Genomic DNA, 12,726 nt, shown 5'->3' with positions numbered 1-12,726 from the left:
TTTGCAAGAAATCCATAATTGAAATAATTTTCCAGGTTACATAAAATTGCTTCAGGGGACACATGATGCCTGCAGGCCACCAGTTTGACATAACTCTCATATATATTCATGAAGATGATAAGTAGAAAGCCTCTTAAATGTGTGCCTTCAAGTCTTTTTTTCGATAGCTTATCTTAATCAAACTGGACTGAAAAAAAGAAACCAAATGACTTTATAAAGTTAGATTATGGATTACAGAGGACATTCAATGAATGCAGAGACTGAGGACTGGCCACAAACATATCACTGTCACCCTATGTCAGGAGAATTTGGTTGCATCCAGTACTTTACATTCAATTCAGACATTTAATTCTTTTCTTTTTTTCCTTCTAAAAGTAAGATTCTACAAATCCCAAAACATCTATTTTCTAATAATATACAGTAGACAGGGGATAAATATAAAAAACTCATAAAAAATATAAAGTTCAAAATAAAATAAAATATAGCAAACTTTTATATTTTCAAATTTCAAGACTAAATTATCAATGAAATCTTACCATCTGTTGGAGATGTATAAAGCTTTTTACAAAGTTCTTGTACACCTGAATACTCTTCCTTTATCCTCTGGATGGCTTCTCGACCACGACATTCCATAAGCTCTCTCAGATCTTTCAACTCCACCCCATACTGGGCTGGACGCCCATCCACTGTATCCATATTGGATACCTAAGGTGAAAGTATACATAAAATAATGTTATCTATATTTATATAAATATAGTAAAATACACAGTACGAAATCAAGACATCCAATATCTCAACAACCAAAACCAATAGAAGGGAAAAGAAATTTCTATGCTAAAGTTCAGGAGTGGAAAAAATAACACTCAAGCAAGAAAAAAGTAATAACATAACAGAATTAATAATAAAATCTAAAAGCTTTCATATTTTATATTATTCCAAGATGGGCATTTTTTAACGTTTTGTGTGTTAACTTTATTTATTAAATATCATGCTCTTCACACTTAAACCATAAAATTCAGTTCAACAGCAATATCACAAAATATTTACAAGAGCATATCATTAGAATTTCCGATACACAGTCTCGTGCACTGGAGATTTATTTCTTAAGGCCTTAAGCTCCTGTCAATCAACGAATTTGTATCACCAAATTTCTGGTGTTAACATATGTGCAGAAGAGCAATTTTCTGTTCAGTTGTATTTAATTAACTACTTACAGCATAAGGAATTGGTTGCTACATTAACTTAGTGAGCATATTTTTTTTTCATTACCCTTTAATTTTGATGACCAGCATATATTGTCTAGTTTCAGCCTTTTAGTGATACTGGGGGGTATAGCATTTTTTCTATCTAACCTAGCTAATAAGTGAAGTCCAAGCCACGTTTCTCTGGAAGTGGATATTGGTCACAGGTTTTCTATTGCTAGCGTAGCATGGGAAAGGGTTAGGTTAGGTTATTTAATTACGGCAAAGTCTTGAGGGCTATCTGTCTGAGGGGAGGGACACCTTCATGGAGGACTTTCTAAGGGAATCTGGCTCGTATATACGTTACACTTGGGGAAAAGCATGAAAACACCCATGCAGCCAGCCCGTTCAAGGGATTCAAACCTCGGACCAAACTACCAGTGCTCAGCGACTTTACCGCTCGGCAGAAGGAAAAAAGAATTAGACTGAGAGGAACTTAAGGTCAGTTACCATAATAAATTGCATTCATCCTTCATTTTTTAATTTGATCTAACTGATTATTTTTTACAGGAATTATTATCACAGCTATCTTAATAAAATTGAAGTTTTGATTATGTCTAAAACAGTTTCTATCTCGGAAACTGCAGCAGGACCTGCAAGGTGAAAACACGTTTTGATATCAATCAAATAAAAAGTGAATTGCTTAAAAAATGGTTAAAGTCCTATCCATTTCAAAATTATGTAAGCAATATGCCAATAAACAGTCAACAGTAAACAACAATCCCTCCCAGTCCTTTTTATTTTTTAAATTTTGACAACCTACTTGCAATGAAAAACAGAAAAATCATGTGTTAAGCTACAAGTAATGGTAAAATGCATGAGACAGCATTGCAGTGAAGGTAAGCCATTGACGAATCCAATAGTCATAAGGAAACAGATTTAGAAACTGAGTGCACACATTCAACAGGTTATAAACTGCCATGGTAAAAGAATTTAAAAATTTCAGGCAAGAAAGCTTCAGCTGATTAATAGTTAAACAATTTGCAGAAGAATTCATCGAACTCATTAGCAGCAAAATGTTACAGACTGAATAAATTTACAACACTGATCATTTTAAGCAATACAGTACAACGTCTGTAATCCGGACTTGTCGGGACTTCGGCGATTCCGGATTACAGATCATCAATTTAAATCTGGTAAGATGGAATGCAGAAATTATACAATTAAAAATATGAAACCATAATTTATGAAATAAAGAGCAATTATGATCTAAAGAGTATCAAAATTTACAAAAAAAAAGCTTAATATTTATTTGTTTACTTTATTAAACATTTCTTTCATTGTAAGTTGTTTAAGTTGCGTCGTTTTTTTGTGCTAATACTTTCTCTTTAATTCTCTCTTATATAAACAGACATAATTTCTTGTTCAGCTACAAAGTTCCACTGTTCAAATCCTGTAATTGCTGTGTCGAGAATACCGACTAACTTGTCAATCGAAATTTTTTTCATTGTTAATAACCTTTCTGTCACTTTCTTCACTATCGGAAGTGCGCGTGTGTAAATACTTTACTGGCTTTACACGCATGTGTAGCGGACGTGTGCATCAAACACGCATGTGTAAGTTTGTGGCTTTGAGGTCAGGATTATAAATCATTCCAGATAATGGACGTTCGGATTATGGACTTTGTACTGTATATGCTCTGAAATACCTTCACAATCTCCATAGAAATGGCTCCATCTGATGTCAAAAATTCCAAAATGAGACTAATGATTCTGGCATGTGAAGATGCTGCAAGAACATACACGTGTAAACTTTTCATAATCGGAAAAGATACACAACCTCAGGCATTTAGAGGAGTAAGATTTTCTTTGGCATTCATTGTTCTAATATACAAGTGGAGATGACACAAATACAAATAAATAAACTAGTTTAAAAATCATTTCATACCAAAGACACAGCAATATCTGAAATTGATTGGTTTACCCGCTGAAGCAAAGATGCAAACTTTGTACTGATTATGCACAACTGTTTGGCTCATATTTTACTTAAAATTTTAATACAGGATAATATCTTTATCTCATTATTTCACCTATGTTATACATCTATTGTTCAGTCTGTCAATATTAGAGAGCTTTTGTGCTAATACTTTTTAATGTTAATAAGAATTTTTGGAATATTTCAATATGAAATCTTCTGAGTGCAGCACTGCAGGAGAGGGCAGATATTTTAAAGACATGCTTGGCATTAATTTATGGTTAGCTATTATGTGTAATGATGGTATGCAAATTTGAAGGTTTTTGGTTATCACAAGCAAATGCAAAATTGTCCAGTTAATGAAATTTTTGAAGAAATGCGGAGAAGTCATAATAAATGAAGATAATATAACAGAGAAGTCTTCCACTGTGATGGCAATGCTCCAATCATCAGTCAAGTAACAGACAGCAAAATCCACAGTATGGTTTAAATTTAAAATATATTACTACTGATGGCAAAGAAAGTGATAAGTAATTGGGAATGAAAAGATTTCGATTGACAGTTTAGTGAGAATTCTCAATATGATTATAGAATTTGAACAATGGATCTTTATACCTGAGTAAGAAATTATGAATACATCTATTAACAAAATTAGAAAGAAAATATTAGCACAAAAAATGAAAAAGATGATACAACTTAACTTGAAAAAAAAAAAAATATTTGATGAAACACGCAAATAAATATTGAAGTTTTTTGGGGGCTGGGGTAATTTTGATTTTCTTAAGGTTATAAGTACTTCATTATTATATAAGTAACTACTTTATATTTTTGATTTTATAATTTCTACATGCCATTTTACTAGATTTAAACTAACAACTTTGTGAAATTTGGAATCGTCAAAGTCCTAATGATTCTGGATCTCAAACTCTGTACGAGTTATTTTCGATGGTGAATGACAGATTTACGGATTAAAGCAGCTTGATACATAAAGATGGTGGCAATCATTATGGCTGGTTCAAAACTTTCTTTTATTGCCACATAACATTTTTGAGGCAAACAGCCAAACTGCTGCAATCTGGAAGTCTGTTCTTAATCAATTACAATATTTTTTTAAAAAAACATCTGTATTACAACATACTTGATGAAAGAAAGATACACACAGTGACATGTTGACACAACAATAAGCATGAGAAAAATGCTTGGTTTCCAAACGAAGGTTTGACTTCCTTTCCTTATGGCTAATATTAGGTTTCCGTTTACAAACTTTAATATTATAACTAGCTGCATTATTCAGTTGCCTGCACAATTAATGTTATGTAAGAATCATGTGAGATGGATTAATTATAACCAAAAATTGTAATTCTTCATTGGATAGCGAGATTTCATTTCCTATTATATTTTTACCACAAAAGTAAAATTCACAGGTAAAAAGTAAAATTTCAATAAAACATGAAAAGTTTAGCAAGGAATATTTATGAACATGAAAAATAGCAGGCAACCTAAGTCATTAAATCATACTTAACATATATTTCACATAAGCAAAACACTCAGCAAATTAAAAAATTATTATGATATAAGCAAAGTGGGAAACTGGCACTGTATGTGTTCAGATGTAAGTATACAATATATAAAAATTTACTACTGAAAAGAGTTCTTATTATATGCAAAAGAATTCTAACTGGAAAAGTGATTACATCAAAGGATTGTTCCCAATACAGATGACATAAGAAAGAGCAGAGCAATAAAATGGAAATATTCTTAAACAGTAGCAATATGCATCATTCAGTATTAATAATACAATATATTAGATAACAAGAAAAATACATACAAAAGACAATCAAAATAACAATACACATATCCATATGAAAAAACTTACTCCTCATCAGAAGCTTACGAATTACCTTATAATGCGAAAGGAAAAGATAGTATAGACGTAAAAACAGACTGAAGGTCAGATTTACATACAATGAAAGAATGGGACACTTTTTCATTCCAATGAGAAACACTGGAATCTTAACAAGAAATACATTTTTGTCATTAATATTGCAAAACTATGCTTTTAACACCCTCCCAAATAATAATTACAAAAGAATAAAAGTACATAAAACAAACTAGTGACAGAAGTATCTAATATTAATATTTTAATCTGAGTTTCTTGTTGAAATATATTTTGATTTTTGTTGAAATGATTACTTTTCACTTTGAGATTCTACATTTGGTACTGAAATAGAGTAATTTCCATTTTGAACAAATTTTTGTTGAAAAAGGCAGTTGTAAAAAACTATTTTCATTTCTTTGTCTAAAACATGACTTTTTTAATCATGTTCTCTTGACCACAGTCTAAATACATTCCAAGTTTCAATATGCATGTTACTTAAAAGGGCTCAGATTCAGTAATCTGGATAGGAAAGTTTTAATTACAGCCATCCTGTTTCTGGAAGTTTACTATTATTACTGGCTTCATTAAAACTAGACTAAAACTTTAAAAACTTGTAAATAACTGCTGCCAGTCACTTTGCTTCCAAGTCTGGGCAAAATATAAAACATATTTATACAAATCTGTACAAAATTCAGAATCAGCATACAGAGAAAACTGCACATGAATAAAAATAAATATGGCAAGTAGTTAATTTACCGATTCCAAACAAAATAACCAAAACATGTCAAAAAACAAATCAAAGCAAAGATACATTTTTTGCTAAAAAGTTATACATAGGATACGAGCACTGGTAAAATATAGCACATTTTACCAGAGAATTCATATTACTTATACACTAGATAAGTATTTTCCATCCATTTCTTCAGTCCATCTCAAACTGTGATGAAGCAAACAATCACAATGCTGCAATACATTCATAATCAAGTGATTCAGGATTTCCCGTGACAGATTGTTCCATTCTTCCTCAACAACATGGATTAGATTTGCTTGTTTCCTGGCAGTGGATCAAGAGTTGCACTTCATTTTCCTATAAAGTTCCAAATCTGAAGTAACGGGAACATGCAGTTCAGTTGATTTGACTGGTAACTTCAATTTCTAAAGAATGACATGATCCATTGTTGCACAGCTCAGTTTCAGTAGACTTACTAAAATTCCAAAGCTTTCTACGCCCACCAGCAGCCGAGCGGTAAAGTCGCTGAACACTGATAGTTCGGTCCGAGGTTCGAATCCCGTGGACGGGCTGGCTGCATGGGCATTTTCGTGGTTTTCCCCATGTGTAGCGTGTATACGAGCCAGTTCCCCCTTAGAAAGTCCTCCACGAAGGCCTCCCTCCTCTTAGGCAGATAGCCCTAGTGTGCTTTGCCATAATTAAATAAATACACCACACCAAAGCTTTCTACAGTCCTTACTTGATAGTGCCAACTTTAAGGAGTTCTACATGATTCAGATACTGACTCACAGTTTGATGATTTATACTTATTCCTGTGTTGCAGCATATACCTTCATGCCACAGACTGCAAATTAGCTGGTCGTCCAGTGTGAATTGTATTTAGCTATTACAACTAAATAAGCTTTCTTAAACAGTAGAAGCAATCATCAGTCTCTCAAACATACTGCCCAGATGTAACACATCAGATTTGCATGGAGCTAGCCCATGCCCACGTCATGCCTAATCGGCGTCATCCTGCAAATGTGTAGCGAGCACCTTTATGTAGTGACGATATTAAAGGGACATTACTTATAGTTAACACTTGAAGCATTATGAATGATATGAAAAACCAAAAAAAAAAAAAAAAAAAATCCTGGAGAAGACATGGGAGTTTATAAGTATATAGTATCTGTGTGGCACAGGAGCATTCTAAATATGCGAGGCAAAGTCCTCTCGAAAGGCTGGTGGTAAGGGATGTGGGGACGCTCGGACCCATCACCCCAGGGTTCTCTCCATCAAAATTGCGGGCCAAACTGAGTTAATTGCACTGTCACCTGTTAGGTACTCAAGGGTGTTGCCAACAACTGGCGTATCTTGCACTTCTTGCCACGAGGAATTTCATGGGCTTGGGCTGACTATAGGTCGACAAGTGAGCATTAGTCAACAACAACAACATGTTATAAAAAAGTAACACTGCAGGCGAAGCAAAATTAATATAATACACGCATTGGATACCAACTATGTTGCTGAACACTATTTATAATCTTAAAATTTAAAACAAATTAATATACATATCTAATAAGTTTGCACTGAATAAATTGTTGTATGCAATGCAGTTTACGACAAGGTCTAAACTGTGATTACAACGGGGCACAAAAAGTGCTCTAGGGCTGATATCTAGGGATATACCCAAAATTCTTTTCTGCACACTGCTATGTTGTTGACAAAGATATAGTGTAGAGTTTCAACCAACGATGCTACATTCCTCCAAAAGTTTCCAAAAACTGCAGTTCATGCATAAGATCTATGCTATTTATATCGCTTTGATTTTTATCACTTTTTGCAGTTTTTGACATAAGATGAGCTGATCGTGTAAATATATGTGAATGAAAATATGTGATGCCGATGCGATACCTATTTGAGATTAAGTGAAGTAAAAACATACAAGGTATTCTGAAATAAAAAATTGGCCATTTTCCGATTTTTAGCTATGCGGAAAACCAAAGGAAAATGTTTCATTATTTCATTACATCTTAAATACATACATTAAATTTGATTTATTTACTTTAATAAACAAAAAAGTACCCCCACTTCCTTGAATTATTTGGTACTGATCTAATAGTTCATATATTTTCCAAGCAATGGTTTAAGATATACTCACTTTTTCAGAAGTAATGTAAAATATTTCAAACAGTACTTTCCGAGTATTGTTAAGAAGAATTTTACACAATGATTCTTATAATAATTATTTTCCACTTTTATTTTTACTTTTCTGTTTTTATTTTTCTCTGTATGTCGGAAGAAAAATAGAAAAAAGTGTCTAAGTATCAGAATGTAATGAAGAAAAAGAAAGCGAGAGGAAGCCTTAAGAAAGCAGAACTTTAAAATTACTCAGTTTTCCAAAACCCAAAGAATATCCAAGCTGATACTACTAGCACTAGTTGTCCGTCAACGTCTCAGCTACCCCTGAAATTACCAAAAGAACCTAATAATAAGAAAGAATTAGAAAGTGTTTTCATGCGGGAATTACGTTTAATGCAGCCGGTTGAAAACAACAGAAGAAATACTATTGATACCTATTTTTTCTGCATTAGATACACATTTGCCTGTGCCTGATGATTCCGGATTATGCCCAAGTCCATTATTGTAATCCCAAGTTCAAGCCTTAACAGAAAATGGTCCTGGATATTACCAAAACCTGGTTTTGAGTTTCAGTTTCCCAAAAGACAAAAATGGACATAAATTTCTTTAGATGTACTTTTGTCGAATCTTGCCAAACAACGAAAGAGTTTACCCGATTTCTTAGAACGATTAGGAAAGAATAAACCTGTTAATTCAGAATTTCATATTTTATTAAAAAAAAAAGACTAGGCATTGACACGATGTTATTCAAAGAATTATCTATGCCATTCAATTTTTAGTCAAACAAAACTTAGCCTTCTGTGGTTCCAAAAAGAAATCACTTTTTAAAGTGTATATATATGATCACAAAACTTGACCGTATCACATCTGTATATATTAACAAAATTCAAACTAAAAAAATATGCTTCATTACCTTCAAGATAAAATACAAAATAAAACAATTAGCTTATTAGGGGATAATACGAGGGCTATCCAGAAAGTAGATTACGTTTTGGAATAAAAAAATAAACAAAGTATAGGAAACAAATTTTATTATATACAGATGAAAGCCACACTCAAATACTACTTTTCTACATAGTCACCATACAAATTAAGGCATTTATCGTAGCGATGTACGAGCTTGGAAATTCCTTTGTCGAAAAATTCGGCCGCCTGCGCCTTCAACCACTTCGTTACCTCTTCTTGCAGCTGTGCGTCGTCATCAAAACGCTGCATAGCCAGCCACTTCTTCATTGCTGGGAATAGGTGGAAGTCGCTCGGTGCCAGGTCGGGACTGTACGGCGGATGAGGAAACAACTCCCACTTAAAAGATTCAAGAACTTTACGAGTGACATTTGCCATGTGGGGCCGGGCGTTGTCGTGAATCAACAAGATCTTAGAGCTCAACATTCCTCTGCGCTTGTTTTGAATTGCTCTTCTGATTTTTTGGAGAGTTTGGCAATACCTTTGAGAGTTTATTGTAGTGCCTCTTTCCAGGAAGTCCACCAAAATTACACCTTTTCTGTCCCAAAAAACAGTCGCCATCATCTTCCTTGCCGACATTGTTTGCATGCATTTCTTGGGTTTTTGGGGAGAACTTGTGTGCCCCCACTGCATTGATTGCAATTTCGTTTCACAGTTCACATGTTTCGTCACCAGTAACGATGCGATCGAGTAAAGAGTCACCATCCTTATGGTAAGCGTTCAAAAAGTTCAACGCTGCAGCCATTCGCTGATTTTTGTGGTCCTCTGTCAAGATTTTTGGAATCCATCTTGCACAAAACTTGGGGTAACCAAGCTTTTCGCTGATGATTTCGTGCAACAAACTTCGCGAAATTTGTGGAAAACTCAAAGAAAGTTCCGTTATTGTGAAATTTCGATTTTCACGGACTTTAGCATCGACTTTTTCGAGAAGTTCGGCGGTCACTATGCTGGGTCTCCCACTTCGATCTTCGTCGTGAACATTGGTTCGGCCATTTTGAAATCTTATGACCCACTGACGCACTCCACCTTCAGTGATAATGTTGTCCCCATACACTTCACGAAGCTGCCGATAGATTTCTATCGGTTTACAGTTTTTTGCAGTCAGAAACCTTATTACTGAGCGCACCTCGCAGCTCGCGGGATTTTCAATTAACGCAGACATTTCAAACCGTCACAGTATCTGAACGGAGCACAGCACGAACCTCTCACTAGCACGGCTAGATGCAGACTGAGCTGCGCAACGCTCTGACCCCAAGATGGCCGCGCTAGCCCCGCCCCTAGCGGACACAGACGGAAACGTAATCTACTTCCTGGATGGCCCTCGTATAAAGCAAATTATTTTAAGTAAGGTCAAGCAGATATCAATTTGTACGAGTTATCTTAATTTAGAAAATACAGACATGAGTACTGAAGAAAGGTTTTTAGTAGTATTTTCTATTACAACAGATATGAAAAACATTCTTATTAAAGACTTTAGAGGAAAATGGTTTAGATATCAGTAATTTACTCGGCCAAGAATACGACAATGGTTCAAACATATAAGAGTTACACAATTTTCGAGTAATTATCATCAAATCGTTGCTTTTCCGAATTAAAAATTTAACCTAAGTTTAACATAATAAATAACTACACTTTAGCTTTTTTATGTAGAAAAATGATAACAACAAGCAATCACAAAAAAAGATAAATGTTGCACATATTATTACGATTGCAACAGTAGACACGAAATAAGGATTAAGTGATTTATCAAATGCGTCTACCCTTACGTACAAATTGGCATCAAGTATTTTCACGTTCAAACAAGACAAAAGAAAGCAACAGAGACAAACTCCTATCCTTGTTGCACATAAGCATTCTATATTGCGCAAGGCGCATAGGGAAAAATCCGTGCTTGTGATTGGACATACTTTCCTATGGAATTATTTTCTCTTGACGTATTGATGTTTAGGAGGGATTCTTACGGTTTTGTTTTCGTTGAATGTCGTGCATGAGCAACACGGAAATGTTAAAATTATCGTTTGTTTTCTTTTAACAATATTGCCAGATGAAAAGATTTACTTGCAGCGTTCTGTAGATGGATTCCTGTTTTATGGATTAATAAAATAATTTAAAGATGCTGTTAATAGCAGACACAAACTTAAGTGCTTAGATTATATAAATATCAAGTTCTAGAATTTAGTACAAAAAACAAAACACACTGGATTACCCAATGATTTCAGCCCAAATGTAAAGGCTGTGTGTGCTCGTAAGTATGTTATTATTGCAATTTTGTTGCCTTCGTTTCCTTTCGCATTGCAGAAAATATTTCCTTTGCAAATGCATATGTTATTTCAATGTTAGTATCCATGTCTTTCCCATTTGTAATATTCTGTTGCCTTAAATGAAAGAAAAAAAGTGCATTCAGTATTGTTGCTGAATTTATACACGTGTATAAGGAAAGGAAATTCCTTTTCTGATAAGCACTATTTTTACAGAAATGTACGAAAGATGTTACACATTAAAAATAGGCAATAATCATGAAGTAATATTATTCAATTTAAACATACATATCTTTATTTCTCAAATACGAATCTATACTAGTCTAACTTCAAAAGTTAATTTTTCTTATCCTGACTAACTACAAATACAGTCAAAAGTCTTTAATATGGACGTCCATAATCCGGAATGATCTATAATCCGGACCTCAAAGCTACAAACGTTCTGCGCATGCGTCAACGCATAATCCGTTAACGCATGTGCATAATACCTTTACGCATGCGCATAATACATTTACACATGCGCATTTAATGCATAATGGATGGTATAAGCTAAGCTAAAATTATCTAATTTATCTATTTCAGTTAATATTGCAGATTGCATTCTTCCTTAATCTTCTAATTGGATCCGGCTTATTATTTTTTGCAGACTGTTAGAGCAATTTTATAAAAGTAAGCTTGAACTTTCGATTATGTCAAAAAGAATTTCCGATTCTGAAGCTACCAAAGGATCTACAAAGTGAAAGCATGTTTCAATGTTCATCAAACAAAAAGTGGAATTGCTGCAAAAAAAATGGATAAAGGCATATCCTTTGATTCTCTATCCTCTTTGGGGGATATTTTTGATCCCTTTGGGGGGGGGAGACGACGCAGCGCACATTGAACTGGAAGTTGATCTGCCAGCACTATCCTTATCTTCAGGGCAGATGTTTTTATTTAATTTGGCTTATAATTCCTTTTTAAATGTAGTATTTCATCTCGATGTACTCTGTCTTTGATATGATTTAAATCAAATTCCTCGTCATTATAAATATCACGAATACACATCAAATAGTTTTCTGGTTGCAATTTTCTAATTTCAACTATGCGTAATGTATGCTTTATGCATGCGCGTGTTAAAAGAAATGTTTAATAAAGTAAACAAATAAATATTAAATTTATTTATTTATTTTTTGTAAATTTTGATACCCCTTTTATTTTGATACCCTTTAGATCATAATTGCTCTCTATTTCATAAATTATGGTTTCATATTTTTAATTTTATAATTTCTACATGCCATCTTACCAGATTTAAACTGATTATCTATAATCCGGAAAAACCGATAATCCGGAGTCGCCGAAGTCCCGACGAGTCAAGATTAAAGACTTTTGACTGTATAGTGAATTTAATGTGCATTATGTTAACTCACAACATTTTTGCAATCTGCAAAAACTGACTTGTTTCATATTTTTTGAGATTACATCTGCAGAGAATGGATATATAATGAACACGAAATAGCGAATTAATAATCATCCCACCTTTACTGTGAATAGTTTTAAATTAAGAATACATTAATTAAAAAACTCTGCACTGAATATTAATACACATTTAGGGATTTAGCACCCTAGAAGAAATAACACTTT

General features: G+C 33.7%; 1 protein-coding gene across 13 annotated transcripts in view; it reads right to left on the bottom strand.

The window, feature by feature from the left end:
• The window catches only part of LOC118194695 (plasma membrane calcium-transporting ATPase 2-like), a 472,379-nt gene that overhangs the window by 133,721 nt on the left and 325,932 nt on the right, over positions 1 to 12,726 (bottom strand). For 12 of the 13 annotated variants that reach the window (XM_035365870.2, XM_085812727.1, XM_085812731.1 and 9 more), the window contains one exon: positions 537 to 705. In XM_035365870.2, the coding sequence (XP_035221761.1) occupies positions 537 to 696 (160 nt within the window). In that variant the 5' untranslated portion in view covers positions 697 to 705. Of the gene's footprint in view, positions 1 to 536; positions 706 to 11,054; positions 11,224 to 12,726 lie in introns of all 13 variants that reach the window. The other variant, XM_085812726.1, reaches the window with a different exon arrangement.

This window comes from Stegodyphus dumicola, chromosome 3 (assembly GCF_044657685.1).
Source record: "Stegodyphus dumicola isolate Sdum_Otavi_A_Nest chromosome 3, ASM4465768v1".
Classification (NCBI taxonomy): domain Eukaryota; kingdom Metazoa; phylum Arthropoda; class Arachnida; order Araneae; family Eresidae; genus Stegodyphus; species Stegodyphus dumicola.
Note: the sequence above shows the minus strand (reverse complement) of the source record. Positions and strands in the feature narration are given on the sequence as shown.